At 37.9% G+C, this 13,933-nt stretch overlaps 1 protein-coding gene across 3 annotated transcripts in view; it reads left to right on the forward strand.

The window, feature by feature from the left end:
- LOC149172301 (uncharacterized) overlaps nucleotides 1–6,078 on the forward strand; it is a 341,920-nt gene extending 335,842 nt beyond the window's left edge. For 2 of the 3 annotated variants that reach the window (XM_089427688.1, XM_089427687.1), the window contains 2 exons: nucleotides 4,937–5,284; nucleotides 5,452–6,078. In XM_089427688.1, the coding sequence (XP_089283814.1) occupies nucleotides 4,937–5,284; nucleotides 5,452–5,553 (450 nt within the window). In that variant the 3' untranslated portion in view covers nucleotides 5,554–6,078. The remainder of the gene's footprint in view (nucleotides 1–4,936; nucleotides 5,285–5,451) is intronic. The other variant, XR_016259628.1, reaches the window with a different exon arrangement.
- Nucleotides 6,079–13,933: the final 7,855 nt, after the last annotated feature.

The raw sequence follows: 13,933 nt of genomic DNA on the forward strand, positions 1-13,933 counted from the left end.
CAGTGGTGTGGTTGTTTACTTTCAGTTGATGATCTGTATGTGTTGATACTGTACTTGTATTCATTTTCAGTATTTACATGGTAAATAACTTGTTAAGTAATTGAACAAGTAGAAAGAAATAAATCAAATGGTACAGGAAGAATTTCTAATGGGTTAAACTTAGAAATTCCAACATGGTATCAGAGCGTGGTTGCAGATCACAGGATAACTGAAGGCATCAACCGAGCAGAGTAGTAGCAACAGAAAACATCTGTCCCGAGTGACAGAAGCTATTCCTAGCAGAAAGCAGTAAGGAAGGGGTGACATAAAGGGCCTGCGTCATCAGTTTGAGCCAGGAGGAGGATCAACGCAGTGACAAGGAGGAGCAGACCTGACCTACGTAGTGTCCAGTCATCTGTCTTAGTCAGGAAGGATTGACGTTGTGGCCAAGAGGTGCAGATTTTGCCAGGTTCGAGTTTGCGCAGAGCTTAAAGGCTCAGTTCTTCAGTTGCTAGGGCATAGGAGGCCGTGGGTAACTTGCGGAGTGAAGCTGGTCGGGTACTATGGTCATAACAGCACCTAACAAGGCAAGACCAAGGAGGAGGGAGTTGTTGCCAAGGCAAATTTCTAGCCAAGAAATACAGATCAGTGGTGCAGTTGCACAAATAATAGAAGTGGGGCAACTCGACATTGGCAGAGGGATTTCCTGAAGGGAAATCGAGATTCAAAGGGAGTCGAACCAAGAACTTCCAGACGGGAAGTTGAGAGACCCGTAGGAGTCGAAAGAAGAGCAGTGAGATGGCAGTGAATGGGCTGAGAGCTCAGGATAGGCTTGATGGAGCATCCAGCTTTGTGGTCTGGAAGGCCAGGATCTTGTCCATTCTAGATAAATATCGCATCAAGGACTTCGCCTTGAAAACAATAGCGATCCCAGTTGACCTAGTTGAAAAATGAGAAGTATGAGGAGGAAATGGCCAGGGCGAAGTGCATCATCTTTGGTGGGGTCAAGGATCATGTGGTGCCACATATTGCCGAGAAGGACACGGCAAATGAGATGTGGGATGCCCTGAAGAAATTGTACCAGCATACTTCAGTGCAGAGGAAGATGTTACTTGAAAATAAACTGCGGTCATACCAAATGCAGAAGGGAGAACAGATAGATGTCTTCATCAATGGATTGAAGGAGATCCATGACTAGCTAACTTCCATAGGGGCCACGGTGGATCAGGAATTGATGGTGAGGACTGCATTGAACACAGTCTCAGAGGATTGGGAGGTATTTGTCCAGAGCATACTGGGCAGGTCGAGCCTTCCAGATTGGGAGGAACTATGGTTAGCTCTTTGTCAAGAAGAGATCAGACGGGTGACCAAGGCGGGGAGTAGCAGAAAAGGGGTCAGAATCAAGAAAGAGGAAGAAGAAGATGCGGCTCTCGCATCTGCGAGAAAGCAGGAGAAGAGAAAGGACCTCTCCAAGGTCAAGTGCTTCCATTGTGGAGAACTGGGTCATTTTTCGAACCAATGTCCTAGGAAGAAGAGCAAGGGAGAGGTTTCTGAGACCATGGCAGTGCTAGTGAGGGCAGAAAAAGAAGTTGAGACAGATGACGATTGTGCCATGAGTGCTCATGTGCCACTTGAGAAGAAGTGGGGTGACATTGAGCTGTAGTCAGACGGACTACAAGCGATGAGGGGCAGGATCCTTGAGGTACCCAACCTCTTGGATTATACCTTGCTACGGGAGCCCTGAAGATGAGTAGTAGGATTGGCTGATGTCAATAGAGACGAATGTGGATGGAGCGACAGAGAGTGCTACAGTGCAGGAGTTCTAGGACAACAGATTGCAACAGTGCGAGAGACACGGGAGTGTTGCTCTAGTGTAGGATGGCATGAAGAGGTGTGCAACGGTGTAAGATGCATGGAGTTGTTGCAACAACGCAGAGGTCAGTAGAGGGAGCACTTGATAGCGGTAGAGGGAGCTTCAGCATTGGGAGAGTCTCTAGCCTAACAGGGATGTCAGAGTTGGGTGGATTAGTGACTTATTTCTTGGTAACTGAGTTGCAGTGCAGTAGTTAGCAGTGGCAGTGCTACGGGCAACACGATGCAGTGTGAGAAGGGGATGCAATGCAGATGCAACAGTGGCAGTGGTAGAGCCATGGGCAACAACACAGATGCAGAGGGAGTTGTCATATGGATGCAATAGTGGTAGTGACAGGGCCATGGGTAGCAGTACATGATGTAGTAGTGTAAAAGATGTTGGGCGGGGAAGCCTGGCATCATCACAGGGACCAGTGATGGATAATCAGGGTGATACTCAGTGTGCAGTATTACTACAGCACAGTCCTCGTTAAGAGGGAGTGTTGATTTGGGGTAGCATCGGATGTGCTCTAGCCATGAAAATTGGTGGAGAGGCTAAAGCACATGAGATATCCAAGACCCAAAAATGGTTTGGGCAGATTCTAACTGGTTTGGGAGATATTAAAATAATTAATATTTTTAATGGAGTTCCTAAGTCTAAACTCGAGGAAAATAAAATATTAATGGGTATTAATATAAAACTGTGTTAGAATGTTCCAAAAGTCATGGATCAAGCCAAATCTAATCTTAGCTATTGATTAGAGATTTAATTTTGGCTGTTGATGGACCAACGAGAAAAGTATAAGAGGAGGCTTGAGGGTCAGTTGGAGAACGCACCAAGAGAGATCAAGAATTTGATTTTCTGGGGCAGGGTTTGTTGAGGAAATCGAGTGAGTGATCTGAGTTGCAGCTAAGGGGCAGTGAATACATAACAAAGAGGCAGAGTTAGTACCAGAAGGATCAATGTAGAGTCGGGAGAGGTTGACGCAGAGCCAGCTAGAGGCTACGCAGAGGCAGCCAGTGGCCACGCAGAGGCAACCAGGAGTTGTGCAGAGCCAGTGTGTGAGACACAGAGGGTCTAGGGGCTGACATAAAGGCTCTAGAAGCTAATGCAGAGGCCAGAGAGGCTGACGCAGGGCATAGAGGCAACGCTGGAGGATTTCGTGGGATTTACTGGGAGATCGAGAGTTGGATAGGGTGATGCAGTCCCTATCAGAGTGACGCAGGGCAGTAGAAGCTACATTGTTGTTGTGGGATCGTTCATTTGGTGATTTAGCCGAAATATCTGTCTCCGACTGAGAGGTACTACTGCCGAGGGCATTCTTTGTTGGGTGAGCCATTTCTGGAACCCAGGTTGTATTCTGAAATTGCATAAAATAAAACCCTCTGAATAGATGCATCGGTTTCCCCGCATTGGGTTTTTTTGGGGACATTAGTCCAAAAACAACAGTGTCACTTGTGTGCTTGTTTACTTTCAGTTGATGAGCTATATGTGTTGATGTTGTACTTGTATTTATTTTTAGTATTTACATAGTAAATAACTTGTTAAGTAATTGAACAAGTAGGAAGAAATAAATTAGATAGTACATGAAGAATTTCTAACGGGTTAAACTTAGAAATTCTAACAAAATATGCACAAAAAATTCTACAAAAATTATTCCCAAGCTCCTCTCACCAAACCCAAAAAACCCAGAAAGGGATTGGCTTAAATCCACCTGCCCAAAATTACCCAAAATTGGTGTGTTCTCCTCCAATTGCTAGCCCAACACCTAGTTTAGAAATATCTGCTAAATCCTTGCTCCAAAAATCCTCCACTGAGTTGGAAATTCCTACAATATTTCTCCCGGAAGAGAAGTGAGAGTCCAACCTTCAAATCCCGCTAACTCTAAGTAATTTTATTGCTGCAAGCTGAGCCCAGAAAATGACTGCGTAGGCCCTAGGAAGGAAAATTTGTCCCACACTGAAGCAAGTACCTCTAGCCCTGAAAATTACTCCATAATTTCGTCCTTCCCCAAGGAAATTTCTTGTAAATTCCCGAAGGGAAATTCTCCGTGAATCTCCTCCTCCAAGCACCACAAATTAGCTTCTGCGTCCTTGTCAAGAGGTAGGAAATTCGACCCAAGTGATAGCCTCCAATCCAACCCAAAAATCCTTGTCCAAACTCTAGTCTAACTATAAGAGAATTTCCTACAAAAACTCGGAGCCTCTAATCCACGCTTGCTCCCACAATGTGCTCCATGGAGATACCTCTGCGCCCAAGAAATGCGTACTACTAAGTAACCCCTGCAATGATGCCCAAAGGAAACACTGAATTGAGCTCCCCAAATTTTCTCACTTGGGAGACACTTGAAGTTCTCCAAAATGAGGGTGGAATTCCTGCTTGGAAATTCCTTGTGCTAAACAACACAGTTGTCTTGGCTAAGAAGCGCAAAAGAACAGTTGTTAGATTGTCAAATGTTCAAAGATGCCCAAAAGTGAGACCCCCAAGCTCTATTTATAATTTGCTGGTCCCTTCTTTCCTTGTGGTCCTCTCTCTCTCTCTCTTTCTCTTTCTCTCTCTCCTAATTCACACTTTCTTCTCTTTCCTCTCTCCTCCAAGAGTGCAAGTTCCCTCCTTGGGTTGAATTGTCTTTCTTGTGGACCCCACATTCCACTAGAGCCGCAATTTTTCCCATTTTCTCGTAAGTCCCATTGTCGGAATTGCATCCTCTCCCAAAACTCATCTTTAATGCTGAAAATCAAAATTGGGGATATTACAGTGGCATTTCTAAACATACCCATTTTGGAAACTCCGAAATGTTTTGGCACTTTGTGCAACTTACATATATATAATTTTTAAAATTTTTAATTCACTCAAAGAAAACTTTGCTTTATATATATATATAATCCACTCAAGCTCTTGCTCGATAAAGTCTTCCTTTGTTAGCTTGAGATAAATAGTAAAATCTGTCTTTTCTGTTGCTCTAATTGATGTTTTAAGTTGAAACCATCAACATGAAATGCGCACACTGAGAAAGCATTTGTATCTGTTTAGGCTAAAAAGTAGTGCATACCTTGTCTTTCATGTTTTACAGTAGAGAACCTGACATTCTATACTTTGTCTCAGACAGTACAGGAAATGTCAATGCAATCAACAAGTGTTTTAAATATAAAGTGGACTATCAGAGGAAGGCCTAAAATTTCTGCACTAGTTTCTGGAAATGTGATTATTTATATCAACTCGACATTTACATTGAACCAGATAAGTGGTCAAGTGTTAGAACATCAAGAAGATTGGGATCTCTCTGCATCATCTGGCTTGGGACAGGCTTATTTCTGGGCATCTCGATGGTTGTATGTCACAGTAGAAGCTGGTAAAGATGTGGCTGAACTGGTAAACGATATGAAAAATCGATTTGATAAAGAAGAGGAACGCCCAGACATCTTTTCAGACCCGTCTGGTGACCCATCAAAGGTAAATTTGAGATCCTTATCTTAATTGTATGTCTTGGTTGCTTTGCAGAGTATGCGGTTAGTTCACCTACCAAAAATATTTCTAATATAATACACTGAAGTAGTCATTTGTTCTCTATTCTTTCTCTTTGATCTGTAATTATGAAACTTCATTTATGGTATGTGCAGTTCTTCCAGGTTGATAACAGTTATCAAAGGGATGTTTATCAGGTCGGTCTGTTTCTTGCAGTCGTGTACCTCGTTGTACAGTTTCTAAGGTTTACTCTATGAGAGACTGATTTTGTCTTCTTATTCTTTGTATTCTAGCTGATGCATTGACACCATATTGTATTTTAATATGTAAAAAGTGTTTTCTATATGTCAATTTTGTGTTGGAAGCACTAGAGAGGATTTGAAGGCATTGAATTCAAAGCACTTCAAACTTCAAAGAGCATTTTGAATGGAAGGGATGTGAGTATCTTTCCCTTCTAGTTTATATACCAAACAATACTATAATACATTCGTAATTGTAACTGCATTTGTCTAAGACAATGATGACACCATCTTGTAATTAAAGGGCGATGATTGCAGGAAGGATTTCTTAGTGAACGTTGTGTACATAACAAATTTGATGTCTAGTTCTTGTGTCATACTGCTGGCCCAGTTGGTGGTTCAAAATTGTAACGTAGTGCTCTATCAACACTGGTAAAGTAGCATTTTCAAAAATTGTCTCTAGACTCTAGAGTACATTGCAAGGAAGTAAATGACCCTTTTTTGGGTAATGAAATGTGTGTTACAAATTGTTTCTTTTCTCAACGTCAATAAATAATTTCCCATGATTGATTATTGAACTATTAGTTATTAACAGTTTCTGAGGTGCAATAAAGGGATGTGTTAGCCCTCATATTGTATGAGCGTTAACAAGTGTAATTTTCATCACACGTGTATGATCTCTTCATTGGTGGTACATTTTATTTTATTTTTCTTGAGATGTTAGGTTGTTCAATTGCTTCGTTGATATTGATTTCTTCATATTTGATGATTATTAGTGACATGCATCCTTGGTGCTATGATATGGTGTTATTGATGCTCCTTTTCTCAAATATGTGCACCTCTTTTTGGATGGACCAATTTATCTGAGGAGGATGGTTGCACTTCATGAGTCATCCTGATACCATGGTAGGAAGGCATATTGCATTACATTCACACTTCAAAGGTTATGGGGACCATTGGCTGTATTACAAGATAAATAGGCTCCTAATCTGGAATCCGTTTCAAAGGGAGCTTGAAGACATCTTTATCTTTGATCTGCTGGGATGAACTTTCCAGCACTGTTTGTGGTATTGTTTGTTGAAGAATCTTGTGAAACGAAATGATATAATAAGGGTCTAAAGGCCACTGATTCTATACCAGATTACACTGGCATATTTATGAGATAGCGAATCAATCAAATGTCAAAGCCTAAGTAACCATCTTCTTCTACAGGCACTAATACATGACCAGTCAAGGTTTGTGGAAATGCTAAGATTCCTGCCTTCAAACGTTCTGCTAGATATTTCCAAATCTTCATATGAATCCTGTGGTTATCTTAAAATGTCTTGCGAGTGTGCAAGTATTCTACCTGCGAGCTGAAGATAGTGAATCTGGAATGGAATTTTAGCTCTTGATTTAAAAAAACCAGATGAACAAAGAAGAAAGTATTCAGAGAGAATGACACAGCCATTGGGGAAGGTGGTGTTATCATGATGAGAGAAGCAGCACCTTACAGTGTTGCATCAAAGCAGCCAGCAATAAATACTTTTTCTGATATATTTGTAACCAGACCAGAAATTTGAGCATCATGATGAGGGAGCACATACCATTTTAAATATCTATTGATGCTGCCTAGGCAAAATATCTCAGGGGGTGCTTAATTCATTTTTCCATTGAATAACTTTCAAGGTCTAAATTCTCATGAAGCTGCTGTAGATCGTTGGATTTTTATGATCCTGGTACAAAGTTAGTAACATGTGAGTAAACGTTTTCTAATCTGAACAAAATTATGAACAAAGAATGTGTCAAACACGACACATCTTGTATGTCACTTGGCACATCATCATAAAAGTCACAGCGATATGCTGGTTTAATTTGTGCAGGAGAATTCTTGTGCAGGATAATTCTGGTTTAATTTTGATTAGTGATGCCTTTAATGAAAGTAGACTCAATCCATGTTCTAAGAATGGAGAGCAGGGATGCTCTTTTATCTATTTGCCAAAATTGATAGACTTGAAAAGAGGGTTGACTTGTACATAATAAATACTGGGGTTTTTTATCAATTTATCTATGTAAGGAAGAAACACCCACACACACATACATATGCCCCTTGTCTACTATGAAGTAGTGTGCTGGGGTTTTTTTATCAATTTATCTTTGTAAGGAAGAAACACCCACACACACATACATATGCCCCTTGTCTACCATGAAGTAGTGTGCTAATGACTGAGGAAGAAACAAGAATTTTCGAGATTTGTTCTACTGCCGAGACCTATCTGTTTTAAAGGAGCACCTGTAGCAGAACTGATGAAGACACTAATGGATCAGTCTGAGATATATGTCTGGACAGTAAATTGATAACAAAACATTCAAATGAACAGACTGGAGCTGATTTGTACATAATAAATACTGGGGTTGACTAATCAATTTATTGTTATAAAGAAGAAACACAAACACACATACATATATGTGCTGCTTCTACCAAGAATTAGTGAGCTAATGGCCGAGGAAGAAACAAGAGTTTTCTAGATTTGTTCAAGTGCTCAGGCCTATCTGTTTTAAAAGAACACCTGTGCTAGCACTAATGAAGTCATTGATGGATCAGTCTGAGATACTTCTAAACATCAAATTGATGACAGTATCAGATCTGGAGGACTATTTGTAGCAGATGTTACAGGTCTTTCCTTCCAGATTGAGATTGGTTTCATCTTTATGAAGGGTGCAGCCTTGAATTAATCCTGCAGAGGATCATGTCTGGTGAACAACTATAAGCAGTGTTTCAGCGATGACAAATTCTTCATTAGAAAACATAATTTTATCCTCATATTTGGAAGCAAAGGCATTGCAGCTTGTAGAAATTCCCACTGTAGATCAACAGATTATGTAATATACTAAAACACAATACAAGATCTACTTGTACAACACTTTGCAGAAGCTTAATCAATTTGAGCAAGATCAATGAGAACACATATAACTGAGAATGAGAAGCAATCACACATAACACAAAATAAATAACCCGGGGAAAGCCTTAGCCTAAAACCCCAACTTTGTATTATCATACAAGTGGAAATATAGTCCGGATTATAAAAAAATCAGATCACAAGCTATCATGTTCTCTCTGCAATCCCTCTGTTGCTCATAGACAGTCAAAGGTCTCTCAAACCTTCTCCTATGCCCTCTAAGTCTCCTATTTCTTTGTGAAAGTTTCCTTGGGGTCTAGTGCAACCACTTGTGTGAATTGGCCTTGTTATGACAACGCTCAGACCGGGAGCTGTCACCCTGATCCCCGATCTCTCCATTTAAGCCTGTCTCTCGCGGCTAAGGGGTAGACCCTGTTGACCACTACCGGTCAACTCCCCATGCAATACACCACCTCTTTTCTTGGCAGAAAGGGGCTGCACCTGATCGACATGTCCGTGCCATCCTGCAGTCATCAGCAGCTTGATCATTTTGATTGTAAACCCAGTCTGCATGTATGAATTGTAAATAATCCTAGCAGATATGAGTCGTGTATGTAAATTGCCTAGGTGGACCTAACTTTCTAATGATAATCTACGTCCCGGAAGGTTTTTCGTCTCACCGATCTACGATCGGCAGAGTTTTCCTTCAGCCTGACCCCAAAGCCGGGATTGATTTTGTCATTAGAATTTTAGGAGAATCCTAGTGTGTTAATCTGCTAGATTATAGTTGTGTCGCAGAACTGGGTGGTTTATGAGGGTCTATGTTAAGTGGGTTTGTCCCCTTAAGATGTAAATTGTAAAAGTCATGATGTAATGTGTCTTGAGGGTTGAAAAATGTTGTAAATCCCCTCATGAGTCCTAAGTCCTAGGTCCTAGGTGATGTTTCCGAAGGCTTAGTTCGATGATCCATTTGAGAAAATAAATAAAAATAATAAAATAATAAAATAAATAAAAATTAAAAAATGAAATAAATAAAAAAATAATAAAAAATTATAAAATAGAGCAAAAACCCTAAAATAATAAAATAATAATATTTTAAGTGAATGCATGCAAAATATTATTTTTAATAATAAGTTAACAATTTCGACGAATGAGATTAAGAGATGTCTTGATCCTCATCGACGATCGAGATCATTTCAACATGGATCACTCGAACTAGCCGTTGGGATCATTTCCTTTAAGTAGGGTGCTAGGGGTCAGTTCAGATCAATAGGATCTGTGAGTCTGGTACTGAAGAAGCTCTCTTGTAATCTTTTTTTCTGGTTAATAAAAGAAGACTTTGGGGTCCAAATTTAGCTGGTGTTACTCTCTGGAAATGCTGTGAGATTGTTTAATTTTCTGCATATTTTATTTTCAGCCATTAATAATAGCTTTTTGTAGAGTATTGTGAGCACAGGTATCTTGTTCACTTGCTAGGGTTTGAGTGTTGTTAGGGTTTCTGAAGTAATGGCAGGTATCTCCATTACTTTTTGAGATCTAGCAGCATTTTTGCCCTCTTTACTGATGGTTGTTTTGAGCTGTGCAGAAAACTCTTAATGAAGAAGATTTGGTGGGCGTTTGGGGAAGTTCTCGGCTGAACCAGCCAACTCTCGCAAGCATTTTTTGCTGAGCCCAGTTGGATTTGATCTTGGGTCTATCATTCAGTTTATTTTTCTGAGTTTCATGAGAGATTTTCTGAAGTTCTTCACAGTGAAAACCTTAAATTTTTATTCTTTAAAATATTTCCGTGCTTATTGCTGAATCTGGCTGTTAAGGGGCCAAATCTGTAAATTAATTAAGCTGATCTAGGGTTTCAAAGTTTTGCTTATATCAGGTTTAATTAGGGTTTTCAGTTTTGGTTTTAGGCATATATCATTCCTTGGGTGATCTTGTCCTTTTCAGGTTGCAGGATTGTTAAAAATTTCTAAGGCCCTCACCCGCACCTTATTTCGCCAGCGGTCCTTCCGCACTCAGCTCGAGGTTTTCAGATGCCCTAGGGCATTACATATTGTGCTGATTTATTATTTGGTGAGCGACTGATAAAGCAAGAACTCCTTTCCGGGGTTATACGCTGTTTAAGGCTGCATTACATAGCATCCAACTGCCAGATCCTGTACAAAGACAGTCAGAACACTCACATACGGGTCAAAATCATGATCGCTTTTGGAAGAATGTGACTGCAAATCTCAGCATCAGGCTGCCAAAACGCTGACATGAACCTGCGGATCAGCAAACCAGCAAACCTATGGACCCGCATGCTTCTCAAACCCACGCAGTCACCTACGCATTATTGTCATGAAGATTCAATTGATCCATGCGGCTGTGCATTGACTGTATAAAAGGAGAAGCGTTTAACCTATGTGTGTTCTCACGTAGAAGCTTCAGAAAGCATTTAAAAACCACAAGTTATTCACTGTCAGCCCAGTGTTTGGACATTCCACGCAAATGGCTTAACATATTGGCTGAGCAAATGCCTGTGGATGAGTGTCAAAGATCTTTCCGTGCGGATACCTGTCTCCACGCTGCTCTGTCCGCCGTCCAAAATTGACCAGCAGATCTCTCAAACCACAGTCGCCGCTTTTCTATACCTGCAACTTGCACTGAAAGGAAATAACAAGGAAATAAAATCGCAGACGAGGATAATTTCAGTGTGAGTATCAGCGGAAAATTTCGTTTGCTATGCAGTCTCATTCACGCAGATGAGCCGGCTTCAGCGTAGGTGGCAATCAAAATTTGGTCGATATACAGTGGACACCAGGTATCATCGAAATCATTCGCCGCCATTGAAACATTCCATCGGGCCAGAGGAAGCGTGCTCAATCCTAGACGAGGAGAGCCTTCAGCGTGAGCGTCAGCCAAAATTTTGTCGATATACAATTTTTTCCACGCAGAGGGTAAGCATTAAATCGAAATCTTTTAGGCAGTATTTCGTGCGTAGTTAGGTTTTACGCTTGGTTTAGATTAAATCTTATTATGTTTCCTTCATTTAGAACTTTAGATTTAGGATTTTGTTTAGATTTTAATTATTTTGAGTTTTGATTTTAATTTTAATTTAGAACTAAAATTTTGGTAGTTTTATTTTATTTAGATTTTAATATAGTTTTAAAATTTTGCTTAGTTTAGATTTTTAGTTTTAATATTTTAATTAAAAATCATTTAAAAAAAAAAAAATTTAGAGTTTTTGGTTAAGTTTCATTTTCCTTTAGATTTAAAAAAAAAGAAAAAAAATATATATAATTTTGGAAAATTCTCTCTTTTGTCGGATTCAGTTATTTTCGGGAATTATCATGTTATATCTTTCATGCTGAGATCTAAATTTTCAAGTCAAGATACGAATATGATATCTGGTTAATGATTTACGATTCTCGTGGTGGTTTAAAAGCATTCATCTTTTCAAAATTCTCAGTTGCTGGATATCGTTTTGGTCATTCTAAGAGCATTGTGATTTAGCTGATACCTTTTGATGACAAATGATTGCTGTTCACGGTTTATGTTTCTATATCATCTAACAAGTAATCATTTTAACAACAATCTCTTAAGGCACTGGTCTTTTTAACTTCTAAATCCATCTAGTGCTTATCATATCGTGTCTCGTGTCTCCCAACCAACTGATCGACAGTTGGTCATCATCATCTCGCAGCGTCTACCCCCCTTAGCCGCGGGAGACAGGCTTAAACGGAGGGATCGGGGATCAGAGTGACAGCCCCGGGTCTGAGCGTTGTCGTGTCAATCTGCGCGACAGCAGACCCTATGGATAATGGATAACCAACTGTGGACCAATTGGATTGGAAGAAACGAGGAGAAACAAGCACTTAATTGATTTTATTAAGTTAATAGACCAGTGCCTTATGAAATAAATGATTAAACGACTATTTATCAAATGCTGCAGAAATATGAACTCTTTAACAATCGTTTACCATCAAATAACTCAATCAAAGATTAACTTTTACCAAATGTGAGAGAATCGATAAACGCTCAATGGCTTAACAATATTCTAGCAATTAAAATTTCGAAAGATTAAATGCTTTAAATAACCACATAATTTTAAATGCTAACCAGAGATCACATTCATGTAGTTAATCTTCAAATGAACATTTAAGCATGTTCAACCACATAAGAATGATAAATATTGATCCCACATCAAAAAAACCTATTAGCCTTAATGAAATATGCCAAGAATTTGGAAACATAACAAAATATGTTAAGACTAAAAGTGACGCAAAAAATATTTCAGGGAAAACAACTTTTTGTGATTTTCTAATATTTTTTATACATTTTTTTATAAAATTTTGAGTTTAAAAATTAAACAAAAATTAAGATCCTAAATAAAATCTAATCTAAAACTAACACCTAATTTATGATACAATATAAAATATAAAATCTAAATAAAACTAAAATCTAAACTAAACTAAGAGAAATATTTTATGCCTTTTATGATTTTTTTTTAATTTTTTTAATGATTATTTAACCAAACTAAATCTAAAAATTTAAAATAAAACTTAACTCTTTTCTAACACCTAATCTATATACACAATATATAAATCTAAAAAAAACTTTTAAATCTAAAACCTGCAAGCCAAAACCCTTTTTTTAATGATTTTATTATATTTTTATTTTTTATTTTTGAGATTTTAAAATTCTAAATTTAAAACTAATATAAAGCTAAACTAAAATCTAAATGAAAATTGAACTTAAAAAATCCTAAATAAAATGTTAAACCAATCAAAAAATTAAAATACGTGAACTAAACTAAAGTCTAACAAAAATAAAAAGTAACTTTTTTATTTTTTATGTTTTTTTACATTAAAACAAAATGAAACTTAGATTATATCTATTTCTAAAAAAAAACATAACCTAAAAAGAATTCAAATTTGAATCTAAATTAAACAAAAAAAACCTAACCTGAATGAAAATGAAACTAAAACTAAAACTTAAAATAATTTTATTTATTTATTTTTAGAGTAAGTTCTAAAAATAAAATAAACTAACTAAAAAAACTAAGAATTAAACATTTTTTATGTTTTTTAAAATTTTCTTATTTTACTATTTTTCTCTCTTTTTTTTTTTTCTTCTTAAAAAACTCAAAATTAAAATAAATTTAAAATCAAAACCTAATGAAAATCTATTCTAAAACTGAGATCTAATTAAAAATAAATAAAATCAAAATTTGATCTAATTCTAAAGTTTAAGTACATACCATGAAAATCAAATTTTTAATTTTTTTTGAAGTTCTACATTCAAATTTTAAATAAACAAAACTAAAATAAATCTAAAACTAAAAATATACGTTACCCTAACTAATGTATATACAATACAAAAGAAAAGGAATACGTGAATGCTAAAAGAAAAGAACGCAGAACAAAACTAAACCATGCATAAAGAAATCAATTTTTTATTGTTTCATGGTGTGTGCAGGTATGCGGGCTCAAGAAACTGGATGGCAGCAATGAGAGAGCGATTGCAGGTGAGCGAATGCTAGA

This window comes from Pinus tabuliformis, chromosome 4_2 (assembly GCF_031772625.1).
Source record: "Pinus tabuliformis cultivar Carrire ecotype Pingquan chromosome 4_2, CPIR1, whole genome shotgun sequence".
Lineage (NCBI taxonomy): Eukaryota > Viridiplantae > Streptophyta > Pinopsida > Pinales > Pinaceae > Pinus > Pinus tabuliformis.